This window comes from Toxorhynchites rutilus, chromosome 3 (genome assembly GCF_029784135.1).
Source record: "Toxorhynchites rutilus septentrionalis strain SRP chromosome 3, ASM2978413v1, whole genome shotgun sequence".
NCBI lineage: Eukaryota > Metazoa > Arthropoda > Insecta > Diptera > Culicidae > Toxorhynchites > Toxorhynchites rutilus.
The window spans coordinates 50,253,766-50,269,402 of record NC_073746.1 but is presented as its reverse complement, the minus strand read 5'-3'; the positions used below and the strand labels follow the sequence as shown (position 1 = coordinate 50,269,402).

The following is a 15,637-nucleotide window of genomic DNA, read 5'->3' as shown; positions in this document are numbered from 1 at the left end:
AATATACTACAAATAACTGGATGCAAATACAGAACAATACAGAACGCTGCGTCCTAATTCGAAAGCTTGCCTGATAGCTGAGCATGCTAATTTATTGAAAACATCAACGACAATGACTATCTATATAAATCGGGATAAATATGGGATAGTGGTAAACTTGAAAACCATCTCATAGTTCAAATGTACCGTTGTCTAAGCGTATATGGGCTACTGGCAACGCTAACGCTATATTTCAACTCAACGGGGAAGGCAACTAACCACCATGCGAAAATCGCTAATAACATTGACTACGTGCCATAAACGAATGCTCCTGCAAACACTAAATACGTCAGAAATAAGAAGACACTCGTATACAAGACTCTTGAGGAATAATGTAGAGAGAGTAGAAAGTAAAGAGAGTAGATAGTAAAGAGAGTAGATAGTAAAGAGAGTAGATAGTAAAGAGAGTAGATAGTAAAGAGAGTAGAGAGTAAAGAGAAAGAGAGAGACAAAACTAGATTCATCTGACATAAACAAATGCGCATCAGGAAAAAGAGAAATAGAGGCGAATGAACTGAAAAGTTTAAACCCTCTTAAAGCCAAAAAGAAGAAGAAGAAAAAGAGAACTCTTCCCACTCAAGTTTTGCACTGAAAAGAGTATTATAAATAAATTGCGCACCAGTACCATTTAATATAATAGAAAACATGAGAAGTGCATATCTTCCGTGGAATCTGTTTTCTCTTCATAGCTATCTCAATCGCACTAATCACTCTAATAAAGTGAAAAACACGTCTTTTCATGGTATGTCAAATAAGATTCTGCTGAAAAAAGCATTCATAAATGTGTATGTAACAATGAGCGAGATATGCAGAAATAAAGCAGAGAAATAGAGTAAGGTATAGAGACTTAGCTTGTTCGTCTCTTTCTGTCGTTCACGTAAATGCTGGTATCGCTCTGCGATGCAATTCGATGTCTTCTCAGGAAATTGCCTCGAACTACACACACACAGGAACACGTCGTTGCGCGAACAGAAAAAATAAACACTAACGAAAAACCAAGATTTATTTATCTGATGCAACATAGGAGTGAATTGTAAATTCACAGAGCTCGAAGAAATATTTTATCACGAAATCACGAAATATCTTCGATCAAATGTTTCGGATTGTTTTCGAAAAAATCTTTTTTTCCATCACTTCACAGACAAATCACACAAGAAAAAAAAACTAAATAAAGCTAACGGAGCGACCGAAAAGCATGTCTACGCTCGGTGACTGCTCGTACGAGACTCGTTACTGTGTGGTGTGGCATTTATGCCGATAGAGTCATCGGCCCGTATTTCTTTGAAAACGAAAATGGAGCAACGGTAACCGTGAATGGGGAGCGTTATCGGACAATGATAACCGATTTTTTATTGCCATTTGTTCGTGAAAATGAATTGGACAATTACTGGTTCCAACAGGACGGCGCTACATGCCATACAGCGGCTGCCACGACCAAATTATTGCGCGAAATGTTCCCCGGAAGATTAATATCGAAAAACGGCGATTATGACTGGCCACCGAGATCACCTGATTTGACGCCTCCTGACTTTTTTTTATTGGGATATTTAAAATCCAAGGTATACACTGGTAAACCAAGGACCCTGGCTGCGCTGAAAGACAATATCCGACAAGAAATTGCTGCCATATCGGCCGAAACATTGGGCAAAGTGATGGAAAATGCCGAAAAAAGGGCATATTTTGCGGTCATGGCCAGAGGTGGTCATTTACGAGATATCATAATCAAAAATTAGTTAGAACAAATCTCCTTGGACCAACATAAATGAATTTCAAAAAAAAAATTTAAAATTCCACTTCTTTACTTTGCTATTGCAAAAACAAATCCTTCCACTTTAAATGGCCCACCCTGTACTATGGAAGGACAAGGAGGGTCCCATAAATATATTACACATATTTCAACCAAACATATTAACAATTGAAAATTTTCAGACAACTCCGCAGGAAAATAGGAAAATTCGGAAAATCGAATTCCCAAATGCTCTTCAATTACATCTTGATAGGCATTTCGAGTACATTGGATGTATGCGCCAATGAAATTGATTGTTATCCGACAGTGGAAATTGATTTTTGATTTCATTTTATTATATTTTCTGTATCAAACATGTATTCCATGTAACGGAGAAACATGTTATTTGCAAGCAATTGAAGAATCTTGAACGAGAACTTTGTCTAAAAATAATTTTATGTTATAATAAGTTTTGGTAGAAGTACTAGGAAATTTATAGTAAAAAGAAAATGTAAAGGGTTAATTAGAAAATCAATCAATGAATAGTTGTGCGATACAGTTCGCTTAGAAAGGAAACGTGAAGGTTTGAAATAAATAAGTATTTTTTCATATGAATAAATTAGTTTTTTTCTCTACAACGAATATTTTCGATGGTACAGATTCTTGGTACAGATTTTTGGAAAAAAGTACAGATGACACTCTGGTACGGAATAAAATGTGGCAACACTGGTCCTGACAATCCCTTGGGCAGCCTCCACTGAAGATAAAGCACTGACCTGCTCGGAGCAGACACTTCCAAAAATGAAGCACATCTGGAATTCGTACGGATTTAATTTCAAAATAAGCGCGTGTAAGCTTTCAACCTTGCTGTGAAACAATTGGAATCGCGTTGTTGTCACGACAACGATGAATTATCTAACGGATGCACAAGGAACTGACAATAACCTCTTTTCCATAGTTTTTTTTTTCTTTTTCCATAAAAATTACATTGTTAATATAAATATAATAAAATAAGTAAAAAAACTTTTTAAGTTAAACGGTTTAATTGTGATTAAACATAATAATGTAATGCTAGAAACTCAAATAAAATCGTGGGACATATGATGAAGTCGCTAATTGTGGATAATGGAAATCCAACGTGTCCCACGATTTCATTCTCGTCTTATCAATGCCCCAGACTAATAAAGATACCCATATTGATGTGGTTTTGAAAAAAAAATATTTTTTTCCAAACTGTATATAATCGAGTCCAAAATTGTATAGAATCGAATCACATATAATCGAGTCTGACCTGTATCAAATGAAAGGGATTGACTAGTAGAACACAGTTATTTATTAAAAATACAAATTCGAAATAGCCGCCACCACAAAGCAGATCATGAAAAATTCAAATCCAAGATGGTCACAGTCCGCAAATAACTGATTACTTTTTAATGGTTTCATTCAGCTTGCCCAGTTTGTATGTATGTTTGAGTGTTTGTAGGATTGTCCCACATTAATTGATATTTGACCCCGTTCCTGATCACTGATTGTTCTGAAATTTGGAACATACCTTTAATTATACTGCCATTAAAAAACTGCTTGAAAATTCAATTTGGTCGCCCCTAAAGAATGGCTGAACGGCTTGACTTGGAGAATAGACTACATTATGAACAACATAAATACGAAAAAGTAACCGCCACTAAATAGTCGACTATGTATTTTTTGCATTCCCCTCAATACAGGGAAACTTCGATATAGCGTACCCTCGTTATAACGTACACATTTTCAAAGACCAAAGGAATAATTTTTTGAATAGTATTTTTCTGAAAGAACAATGAATTACAGTCAACTCTCCCTAACTCGATGTTCTGTATCTCGATATTTTCCCTAACTCGATGGATTTCATGGCACCTTCGATTTTACAAGCATTCTTCTCTACATAACACGATACCTCCCTAACTCGATGCCTCTCTTACTCGATGTGTTTTGATTCATTTTTCCATGGATTTTCACCTCCCTAACTCGATTCATTTTCGCGTACATGTTTTTGTGCGTTATTACCTCAGATTTCAATTGCCCTTGAAAGTGAAGACGGAGTGTTCGTGTCATCAAACAATTTCTTTTCAAGTATGGAAAACCACGAGAAACCTTTCAAGTGAACAATCAAAACGCTAACCATTGCGCAAGGTTTGAGCATCATCGAGCAGGTCGAAAAATATGGACGGAAGGGGTCTGAAGCTGCAAATAATTTCAGTATTGCACAAAGTGCGGTATCAACACTACTCAAACTAAAGTAAAAATGGAATCGGAATGGAAAATTGTATCTAGACGAAAAGCATATAAGGTTGGTAAGAATCGAGAAGCTGGAGCGGTCAATGAATTTTTGTCTTGTCAAGCTAGACAGAATAATTTACCCCTCTTCTATTATTCGGGATATGGCTTGAGAATTTGTCCAGAAACTGGGAATTCCTAACTTCAAAGCACAACACAACCATGGACGGGAGTGATATTCCGCTGGCACAATTAATGCGTCGTGAGCTTGCTGATGTCGACGGTACAATACCGTTCGATTGCTCAATGTCGTTTAATAATTAGTGCAAAAAGGACAAAAACGTGATTTGCTGTGATCTGATGCCAGATACCGATATACTGGAAAGTGTTGAAAAACCTGAGAAAAACGCAGAAGATAGTAGTTCTATTGAGATGTTAATTCGAACGTTGAATCAAACCTGAATAATATGTCCGGAATATTGAAATCAACTGAAAATGTTCCTGTAAAACTATTCGAACATTTCTTTGTGATTGAACAGTTCCTGCGTGATCGTTACAATTCAGTTTGAGTAACATACTTAATCAATATTTTCTTTGTTAACCTAGTGCCTCATGCAAGTCGGACTCGATTATATACAAACTCGATTATATATGATTCGATAATGTAAAATTTAGGACTCGATTGTATACAGTTTGAAAAAAAAAGTTTTTTTTATATTTCAAATATGAATAATTTCAAGAAAAAAAAATTAACCTTTCAGCATTAAGGTGAAATTTAAGTGGCTTTTATAAGTACAGTGGGTTAAAAATCGCGATTTTTGAAGATTTTGATTGAATCTTCATCAGGAATTGTTTATATCGATATTGCAGCGAAATTAAGAGAGATAGAAGTTGGGCGTCAAAGAACAAATTGTAGAGAGGTTAGAGAGCTTTAATTTAATTGATAGAAACAATCAAGTTTAGTATGAATTTTTAGGATAAAATTAATAATTACAAATAAAAAAAAACTTTTAAATTTTCCACTTCAAAAATGTTTAATCCACTAATTTAGATGTTCCACTACTATATCCTGTACTAAATTTTCTCATCTTTCAAATGAAAGCAACAGAATCGGATTACGTAGCATACTTTTCAATGTAGAGTCAGTTTGAGCCAACAGAATCCGAAACAAAGAAAAAGTTCTATAAGTCTGTCATCGTTGAAATTCTAACATATGCGTAGAAGGATTTTTTTCGTGAAATATAACCGTCTATCACCTCCTGAAAGATTCTGGAAAAAATATTTTTTTTATATGAGAAAGGTGTTTTTTCACTTTAAGGGAATGAATCAAAAATTCAAATTCATACCATAATTGGGACACTTACCCTAATATATGACAATTTGAGACATAAAAAAAAATTAGGAAAAAATGTTCTGTATCTCGATACCTCCCTAACTCGATGGTCCCTTTGGATATCGAGTTAGGGAGAGTTGACTGTATCTGTATTTTGATTTCAAAGCTTGATTTGTACTTTTGACCAATCCCGAAGTACAACTGTTTTGTGATTCCGGATTCTAAATGAATCAAATTTTAATCAACAGTACGAAGATAAACAGCATGAGAAAGGTTGGCTTCGTCTTCTAGTTGAATTTATCCATTAACCTTACTCAAACAGCAACACAATAAAGTAATATAAGCTACGTTTCTGAGTTCTTTATTATGTTTCGATATAACGTACAATTCGATACAACGTACAATTTTGGAAGTAAAATGTACGTTATATCGAAGTTACCCTGTATTGTTATCAAGTAAAATGATTTGACTAATAGAATACAGTAAATAATTAAAATATTCCGAAGAAAGTTAGGTAAGAAATAAAAATTTAAAAAAAGTTGAATGGTTTCATTGTAGAGATACCATTGTAGTATGCTAATGGTACAGAGAATTTACTAAAAACTAGAAAATAAAATAAATAAAACAGCTTTTGAGGTTATACGGATTAATGTACTCAAAGCTAGAAAATAATTAGACAAGTAACTGTTCGTAGTTATCACATCCGTTCCTTCATTCATGTTTGTGTTGTTGATAATGTAGTGTATTCTCCAAGTCAACCCATTCAGCCATTTTTTAGTGGCGGCCAAATTGAATTTTTCAAGATAATGGAATACGCAGTTTTATAATGGCAATAGAATTAAAGGTATGTTCCAAATTTCAGATCAATCAGTGATCAGGAACGGGGTTAAATTTCAATTGATGTGGGGCAATCCTGCGAACACACAAACATACATACAAACAGGGCAAGCTGAATGAAACCATTAAAAAGTAATCAGTTAGTTGGGAACCGCGGCCATCTTGGATTTGTATTTTTCATGATCTACTTTGTTCTACTAGTCAAGCCCTTTCATTTGATATCCATATTGAAAGGGTTGGGAAAAAAATATGGCACCATCTTGTGGTGGCGTCCATCTTGGATTTGAATTTTTCATAAATAACTGTATTCTACTAGTCAAGTCCTTTCATTTGATACCCATATTGAAGGGGTTCTGAGAAAATATGTAATCCATTTTGTTGTGGCCGTTATCTTGGATTTGCATTTGTCATAAATAACTGTGTTTTACTACTCAAGCTCTTTCATTTGATACCCATATTGATGGAGTTGAGAAAAAATATATATGGCGCCATCTTGTGGTGGCGGCCATCTTGGATTTGAATTTTTCATAAATTACTGTATTCTACTAGTCAAGCCCTTTCATTTGATACCCATATTGGCTATTTAATATGGAATTATTATAAAAATTATTCAAAAATAAAATACTCCGGATAATCGAATCCTGGATAATCGAATCCCGGATAATCGAGTCTCCGGATAATCGAGTCTGACCTGTACTGTATTCTATCAGTCAAATAATTTCATTTGATATCGATATTGAGTGGATTGCAGAAAATACATAGTGTGTTCTCCAAGTCACGTTCGTTCGTTTGATACACTTATCTCAATCAACCTTTTTTTTGAGATGATATTGAATCAACAGTTTTAAGCAGTTTTAAAATGACAGCAGAGATAAAAATGTTTTATAAATTCGGTCAGTTCCTATTGGTCAAATTTCTATTAATGTGGGACAACCCTACAGACATACAAACATATATAGAAACAGTTCAAGCTAAATAAAACCGTTTAAAGAAGTATTTTGCTATTTTTTGATTGCGGTCATCTTGGATTTGGATTTTCCATGATCTACTGTGATCTACTATTCAAGCCCTATTCAAGTTTGATACCCATATTAATCGGGTTTTGAGAAAATATGTAGCCCGTCATTTGGTAGTGACAGCCATCTTGGATTTGCATTTTGCATAAATAACCGTATTCTACTAGTCAAGCCCTTTCATTTGATACCCATATTAATGAGGTTTTGAGAAAATATGTAGTCCGCCATTTTGTAGTAGCAGTCATCTTGGATTTGTATTAGGCTGTCAAAAAAATCCTGCGGTATTTCCGCGAGGTGTCGTTGTAAGCGCGTTGTTCTAGTTGTATTCATTGTATCGAGTCATACTATAGCTTGTTGGAAAGGTATTTTTGCGCGCTATAATATAGTCCTTGACAGTGGTTAAGTCGTTCGTGATTTATAGTGTCGCAAATATGGAGCAAAATAAAGAGAAAATCCGACATATTTTACAGTAATACTATGACAAAGGCAAAAATGCATCTCAAGCTCCCAATAAAATTTGTGCAGTTTATGGATCCGATATAGTTTCCATTTCCACCGCACAACGATGTTTTCGTTCTGGTGTAGAGGTCGTCGAAGATGCGCCACGCTCCGGAAGGCCTGTCGTCGAAAATTGCGACAAAATCGCTGAATTAGCCGAGAAAGACCGGCATAGTAGCAGCCGTAGCATCGGCCAAGAGCTGGGGATAAGTCATCAAACCGTTATTAACCATTTGAAGAAGCTTGGATTCACAACGAAGCTCGATGTATGGGTGCCACACACGTTGACGCAAAAAAACATCTTTGACCGTATCGGCGCATGTGAATCGCTGCTGAATCGCAACAAAATCGACCTGTTTCTGAAGCGGATGGTGACTGGCGATGAAAAGTGGGTCCGACCACGTGAAGCGCAAACGGTCGTGGTCGAAGCCCGCTGAAGCGACTCAGACGGTGGCCAAGCCCTCATTAACGGCCAGGAAGGTTCTGCTGTGTGTTTGGTGGGATTGTCAAGGAATAATCTATTCTGCCATACAAATGAAACACAAATTTCTGCATGACGCGAGAACTAATCAAGCAAATGGAACCAAATTTACCATATGGAGGTTTTGGGGATCAATAAATATTTTTATGGTGGTTCGACACTCCTTTGCCCTCTTTAAAGGTGGGGTGGCTGAGGGTGCTGAACAACTCCAGAACTAATCAAACAAATGGAATCAAACTTAGCATATAGAGGTTTTAGGGATCGATAAACGTTTCTATGGGAGTTCGACACTCCTCCCGCCTCTCTAAAAGAGGGCTGCCATACAAATGAAACACAAACTTCTGCATAACTCGAGAACTAATCAAGCAAATGGAGCCAAATTTGGGATGTGAGGGTTGATGGGTACGAGAAATGTTTCTATGATGGTATGACACCCATTACTCTTCTGGAAGGGAGAGGGAGTCCTATAAAAATAATGCATATATTTCAACCAAACATATTCAAACCAAACATGATAATTGAAATTTTTCGGAAAACTCATTCCTTCAGAGTTGGGAAAGTTGTTCTAAAATTACATATTGACAAGCGTTGTTAGTCCATTTGATGTTTGCGCTAACGAAATTGATCCTCGTTCGAAAGTGGAATTGGATTTCAATATCGTCTTCTATCTATATAAATAAAAATGGATCGCCGAATGTGTTGATAAGAACAAACGTCGAGAAAGGAATTGTCCGACTTAGGGCTGTCTTCATTTTATCATATTTTCTGTATCAAACATTTATTCCATGTAACGGAGAAACATGTTATTTGAAAGAGAATGAAAAATCTTGCACGAGAATTGTATCTGAAAATAATCTGATATTATAATGTCGAGTTTTGGTAGAAGTACTGAAATTATATAGTTAAAAAAATTTAAAGGGTAAAAGATCAATCAATGAACATCTCTGCGATTGGTCTCATGAACTAGTGCTTAGTAAGAAAACGTGAATGTGATAACGACAAATAAATTTTGAGTTCAAAATAAAAACAAAAAAATTATAAAATTCCAAAACTCAAATTCATTCAAATTAAAAAATATATATATTTTTTTAATCTATAGAATAACCTAAAAGCAATCTATACATAAAAAAAACTTTTTCTAACAACAACTTTTTCATATTTTCTTCGAAAAAATCACAACGAATCCTAATTTTGTTTAATGTCAAGTATAATAAATCCGGGAAAGTTTGAGATAATATGAAAATGTGGACTTTTGTTAAAAAACAGCAACTTTCTATCTCTTATAGCTTCTAAAACATATGGCGTTTTTGCATGGAGACTCCTGAAAAACTAATGTTTTACTCCATTGACATGTCAATCACGAAAATATACACACACAAATGTTACGAGTCAAACATTAGTATTGATGTTTCAATGATAACATGAAAGAGTTGTTGTTCTGATATATGGATGACTTGCTGGTTATGTATGAGCTATTTATATATTTTTTTCAGTATTGAAAAATACGTTTTTGACAAAGCTGATTTTTGATTTTTAAGACAATTGAATTTTGAGAATAATTTTCTTTTCAAATTAATTTTGATATTTTTTTTATAAAAATTCACTCAATTTCCATCATTTCATTTTTTGACCAAAATTTTATAGGTATAGTTTTCGAGTTAGAATTTTTTTGAAAACAATTAAAAAAAGTTGATGGGTCTGAGCCTAGGGGCACGGACGGGATCTTGACATTGGACTGTAATTGTGTGTAGTAATTACATTTAAATTGAGTTTTTCGATATTTTTCGGAATTCGGTACCGCATTCTGTTCAAAAATGTACATAAAAATACCATTAAAGCCATTCAATCATGCAGAAGAAGACAAAGAGTCATCATATATTATTTTTAAACACAAGTCTAAATAATTAAGACCTACATTAAGCCTGAGTCAAATCAATCTATAACTACAAATATATATTATAGATAAAAATAGCATTATCTCCTTCGTTACCACGTTGTCCGGAACATTGTTTGTCATAACTTTAAAGCCCTGTAAGATCGCGACTACTCAAGCTATCATAATCTAATTTAAGTTGGTTATCCCCTCTCGATCTTCTAAATCAGCAGCCATTTAAATTCATTCATTGCATTTTCACATAACCAAACAACATACTCGATATTATGACATCCTGGACCACAATTACACAAATTGTTAGTAGTGAGACCTACACGATAAAAACATGAATTGAGCACAAATTGATTGGACAACATACAATATAATATAAAATTAATGCCTATTATCGGTAAATGGAAAATAACTCATTTTACGCATCAACTCACATTATGAACTAACGCCCGAATTTAGGTAAAAAGATTGCTCGTTGTGTCGGGTAGGAAGCGAGTGGATAGTGCAATCGATAGAAAACATACCCAATTAAATCGTCAAATTGTTAACTTTTTTTTTACTATATTCACTGTTCATGTTTCAAGAAAAAAAAAATCTGGATAAATTTACTGTCTAATGATATAACACAACATATGTCGCAATAAGTATTTTGAGAAATATGCGTTTGAAAACTCTTAATAAATGCCCGTGTTTTCACACCCACAAAGTATTAGCTAACATTAAGTTCACATTAGGGTTTCCAATACTTTCGGGTGTTCAAGTAAGTTTTAAATAATTTCTACCAGCATTTCATGCCATCTTTTGTGCCAACATAGATGCACTCGCAGGAAGTCTGGCTGTTTTGTTTTCATTTGAAGAAAAAAACCAACAAAAAGCCATCGAATGCTGTGGAATCGCTATGAGGACCGCACTCTATCTATTTATACCAGTGAATAACGGTTTAGATGGTTCAATAGAGGAATTTCTGCATCCAAATTCCGCTTATCCTGTAAACATGACTTTTCTACAGCACCACTAATAGTGCTACAGTAAAACATATGATGACCGATGAATTAAAGATTTATTATTTCACTTTTGACTGCGTGTTCACAACAGTTGCAATGAATTGCAATAATCACACTTTATATATTCCTACCGATCCAGCTTACGAAACTGGAAATTCTAGTAAACATTTTATAGTATGAATGTTGACAGTGAGCGAAGTTAGTCGATAATCCCACAAGATAGGAAACTCCGTTGGCTCTATCATATCGTAGTTGATCACTTACAGTGTCACATGTGAAATTTCTTATCCGATCTCTCGCACAAAGCTGAGTGTCCTGAATGTCGTACATATGGGTCCTTTGACAATCGGAATTAAACATTGCCAACGCACTGGCGTTCAATATCCTTTCGAACTCAGTGCCGACATGAAAATATCGATCTTCGTTACTTGAAACATGTAGTGTTTTTTCATTAATCGGAGAAATCAACGATAGAAGTAATGGAACATGTGTTGCATTCATCCAGAGACAGGATGGGAACAGATTAGAGCCCCACACGAATGTTTCTTTCAATCGAATCAGTGCAATATCGTTAGTGCCATCGGTAGCATTGTAAGCGTGGTGTACAAGCACTGCTTCCACTCGATATATCTTTTGAGTGGTAGTCGTATTTACCACCGGCTGTACAGTGGTCGGCTTATCATCTCCAGCACAGCTGGCTGAAGTAAGGATAATCTGCTCCGCTATGATTGTTCCGAGACATCTAATTTCCAAAGTATTAGATATGATCCGTCCTACGAACACCTAGAAAAAGTGTAGGGTAAAACTTTGAACAGAGCATCGTGCAGAGCGCACTATACAAGTGAACCCGATGGTGATTTCGGCCGGAGATTCTCCACCAAATTCGGACATCTAACCAGCTGTGGGTGCGTGAAGCTCGTCTCACCATCCACAATATCGTTTAGAGGGCAGCAAACTAGAGAACTTGTGGCACACAGTTGGATCGTCCCTTCCAACAAAAACCGATTCCATCCCCGCGAACACATTGAAACCGAAACGCATCGTGCCGCGCGACCGTCAGCTCTATTGCAAGAGTCTCCTTCTTGAAAATCAGGATCAATGAACTGCATTGTGTCTTGAGATTTCCTGTAGTTTGGGAAAAGCACGCTCTTCATCCATTCGGCGTGACTTGCCACGCCAATCGCTATCGAGTGTTCGCCGAAACCACACTCCCTGCCTAGATAACTCAATCCGTATACCATGGGATACAGATTGCTGGCCCTTTCCACATCATCGTGAACTGCCCCGCCGATCAGTAGATCACAAGATTTCGGTACAAGGAATAAGTTCTGTCCGTTGCAGATATGCTCATCAGTTAATCCATCGCGAAGCAATGGGAGGTATTGTTTGGGAACGATACAAGTTGAAGTGTTATGAAAATGAACCCGCGCTGTTAGGATTGATGACGAAGAATCTGGAGTGGAGTGGATATAGAAAAAATATGGTTACTTTTCTATGCTTGAACCATTACCTATGCCTTTAATGGTCTTTCCTGGCTTTAGCCTAGTGTTAATGTCACGCCGACCTGAACCGAAAACAGCAGCTTCCTTGAAGGTTGTCTTGTTTTACCATAGACATGCCGGTTCGAGATCCTTCGCGTAGAGAAAATATTTTAACCGTATAATGGCTATGTTATTGTGGCTAGTTCCTTGTTGGTACCTTGGATGGACATGCACCTTGGAAACCCTCGTTGTATGGTTTCCTGAATAAATAACATGAGAAACAGTCATTCTGTAACAAAGCGACAAAGTGTAAGCAATTGAAAATAACTTGACTCCATAAAAGTTACTCATTTTTCAAAATACATTGAGCAAGAGTCACCACAGTGTCCTCGTCGATGACTACCCCATAACAACTATTTGTTTCACCATTCCATGCTAATTGTACAATATACGACGGTAATCTTTTGCTTACAAAAATATTCCTCAGTTCCTTCACCACGTAAATCTGATCCAAAGAACGGTCTGTAATAATAGCATCCTCGAACTCTCGATGAGATGGAAAACGTAGCGCACAAAATGTGGCATTGAAAACGTCATCTATAACACAATCAAAAATTTGTTTTTTAAACAAATAATTTGAAACGTTTATACTCTACTTGGAACCCTTGCATCCTGTGCCTGCATAACCTCGACTATCCAGTCATGGTACGGTGCAACCTTTGTGTAAACACCAGGGGCCGACATTCCACAGGCCTTCCCGAAGGAAGTTATAGCAACGACAAAGGGGGTCACTCTAGCGTTGTGCATTAGTTTGATTTGGAGAGGACCTCCTGAATCGGCCTGCAATCAACAAACAGTACTGAAGGCAACTGGAGCTTAAATACGTTTTAAAAATGTTTGTCACTTCACACGTATCCATTTTGACATCGACGGCGCATATCTGGTGCGACTGAAGTCCAAGTCGTAGCATCCGATCCGTTCCATTCAAGTACACCTCGCTGCATTTCACGTTATCAATGGGTTTTAGGGCTACTTTCATTAATATGGGAGTGAAGTCGTTAGCTGTAATGTGTCGTGAAGGGTCACACTTTGCAGCAGTACATATACCTTATACCACATACCATATCCGGTTCTTCCCCAACCGGTTGCTTCCAAGATTTTGAATCTCATTTCTTCATCTGTCCAGAGACATGCAGGGGCCACAACTTCGCTCAATCTGCAATTCAATACGTCTTTTGAGGATCCTGGACTGAAATCAGTTCAAACAGTTCTTACATGACATCGTGTTCCAACTTGAGAAGAGCGATATCGTGATAATGCGCTATGAACCGATGTTTTGGGTGTTTGAAAATCTCAACAATGTTCAACTGCTGCGCATATTCATCTCCCTCAGAAGTCTGAATGTTCAGATCACCCAACCTGACGACATCGGGGGCTTGGTTCCTTGAAACAAGTAATGAAATCAAAATAAATTCCGACTAGTGTAAATATTGTCCTAACTTGGAGTTAGCATCAGCGACACAATGCGCTGCGGTTAGGACGAAATTGACCCAGATCAACGTCCCACCACATTTCCACGATACGCTTCCGTTCGATTGGGTCCAACCAATAGCTGCCATGTGGGCGAACTCCTTCAGACGAGCCGGGTACCCCGAAACTGGTCTCTCCGAGAAATAGCCATCAAACTTGGGAAATCGCAAATGACAGTCTGTAGAAGGAAACAATTTTAGGCTCTTGACGTTTGAATAAGGATCCTCATTCCAACAACTTCAACTACCGTTGAACAATTTCAACAGATCACCAAATACTTACCATCAAAAGATACACGCTCATTTGGAACCATCAAGACTTCATCGGCCTGTACATGAGCTGAAAAATCAAAAGCAATCCCAATTGCACTTCAGTTCATCAAATACGATAGATACGAACCGAAACAAATACACAGGATAAGAACCAGACAGAACCGTACACGATTCATTTATTTTATATTATGATTAGCAGCTAGATTTGCTATGCTTTTTACCATTCAAATACTCAACATGAACTACAGCCGTCCGATTGTTAACTACATTGATAGTGTGGTGGGTTTAATCATTGAATGCGTGTTTTGAATACAAACCTTCGGGAGAAATGTAACTGCACGCGCAGAACCCAACGGAACATTATCTCATTTCTGATAGAGACGTTTCGCGCACCAAGACCGTACTTTTTTTTCCCTTTTCTGAACGCATCTGCGGAATGTGTGATGTAAGTATAGATTATACAAAGGGGGTATTTCCGTTTTTCGAATGATTTTTAAACTGTTTTATTTAGCTTGACCTGTTTGTATGTACATTAGGGTGGCCGCGAAAATGGTCCTCTCAAGTTTCAAAAATCAATTATGTACATTTTGTTTGTTCTGTGCAAAATTTCACCTTAATCGGACATGATTTAGAGGTGCCTCAAAGCGCACAAAGTTTTAATTTTTTTGTTTCTGGAAAATGAAAAGTTGATGCCAAGATTCTTAAAATTGCATGAAACATCGAGATTTGCTGTTATCCCATTTTTTTTGTCAAAAATTGACTTTTTAGACGGAAAAACGACCGCTTTCTTCGATATAACAATAAATCTAGACGTTGAATGTAATTCTAAGATATTTGACATCAACACTTTTTTTTAAATTCCAATTTCATGTACGCCTCCCTTGGGCGGTTTCTCGGTTTAAAAAAAACTAGTTTTGACGTTTGCGATACCAGAAAAATGAAGTCCGATTGAGCTAATATTTTGCATAGAGTATTTTATCGCGCAAATAAACATTTCGCAGGAAGTCCCATATAAAAAAATCGAGATGGCCATTTTCGTTGGCACCCTCAACCATACGTTTTACCTTGTATTCCGAAGAAACGACCTGGAAAGTGGATTTTTGACAAATATTCGAGGGGATGCATCCGAGACACGACCGCCTAGGACGTAGGACTACGCAACCTTTTTTTTTAATCTGTTGGTTTATCATTTTGGATATTATTTGCCAAAATTTCATAAATAACTCTTTAGTAAAAAGTTCCGGGGATCCTGAAAAGGTTTTATGGCTTGTGTGGCTTTGTA

General features: G+C 36.6%; 2 protein-coding genes across 2 annotated transcripts; both read right to left on the bottom strand.

Annotated features, from left to right (window-relative positions):
* Positions 1-9,864: 9,864 nt before the first annotated feature.
* Positions 9,865-12,522, bottom strand: LOC129776288 (coagulation factor X-like). The gene is made up of 2 exons (XM_055781836.1): positions 11,912-12,522; positions 9,865-11,855 (listed from the first exon to the last, which is right to left on the bottom strand). The coding sequence occupies exons 1-2, from the start codon at positions 12,311-12,313 to the stop codon at positions 11,190-11,192; spliced, it is 1,068 nt and encodes a 355-aa protein (XP_055637811.1). The 5' UTR covers positions 12,314-12,522; the 3' UTR covers positions 9,865-11,189.
* LOC129776287 (serine protease snake-like) lies at positions 12,387-14,640 on the bottom strand. The gene is made up of 11 exons (XM_055781835.1): positions 14,483-14,640; positions 14,366-14,422; positions 14,054-14,261; positions 13,829-13,996; positions 13,675-13,769; positions 13,458-13,615; positions 13,210-13,393; positions 12,901-13,150; positions 12,771-12,842; positions 12,583-12,703; positions 12,387-12,525 (listed from the first exon to the last, which is right to left on the bottom strand). The coding sequence occupies exons 1-10, from the start codon at positions 14,529-14,531 to the stop codon at positions 12,610-12,612; spliced, it is 1,335 nt and encodes a 444-aa protein (XP_055637810.1). The 5' UTR covers positions 14,532-14,640; the 3' UTR covers positions 12,387-12,525; positions 12,583-12,609.
* Positions 14,641-15,637: the final 997 nt, after the last annotated feature.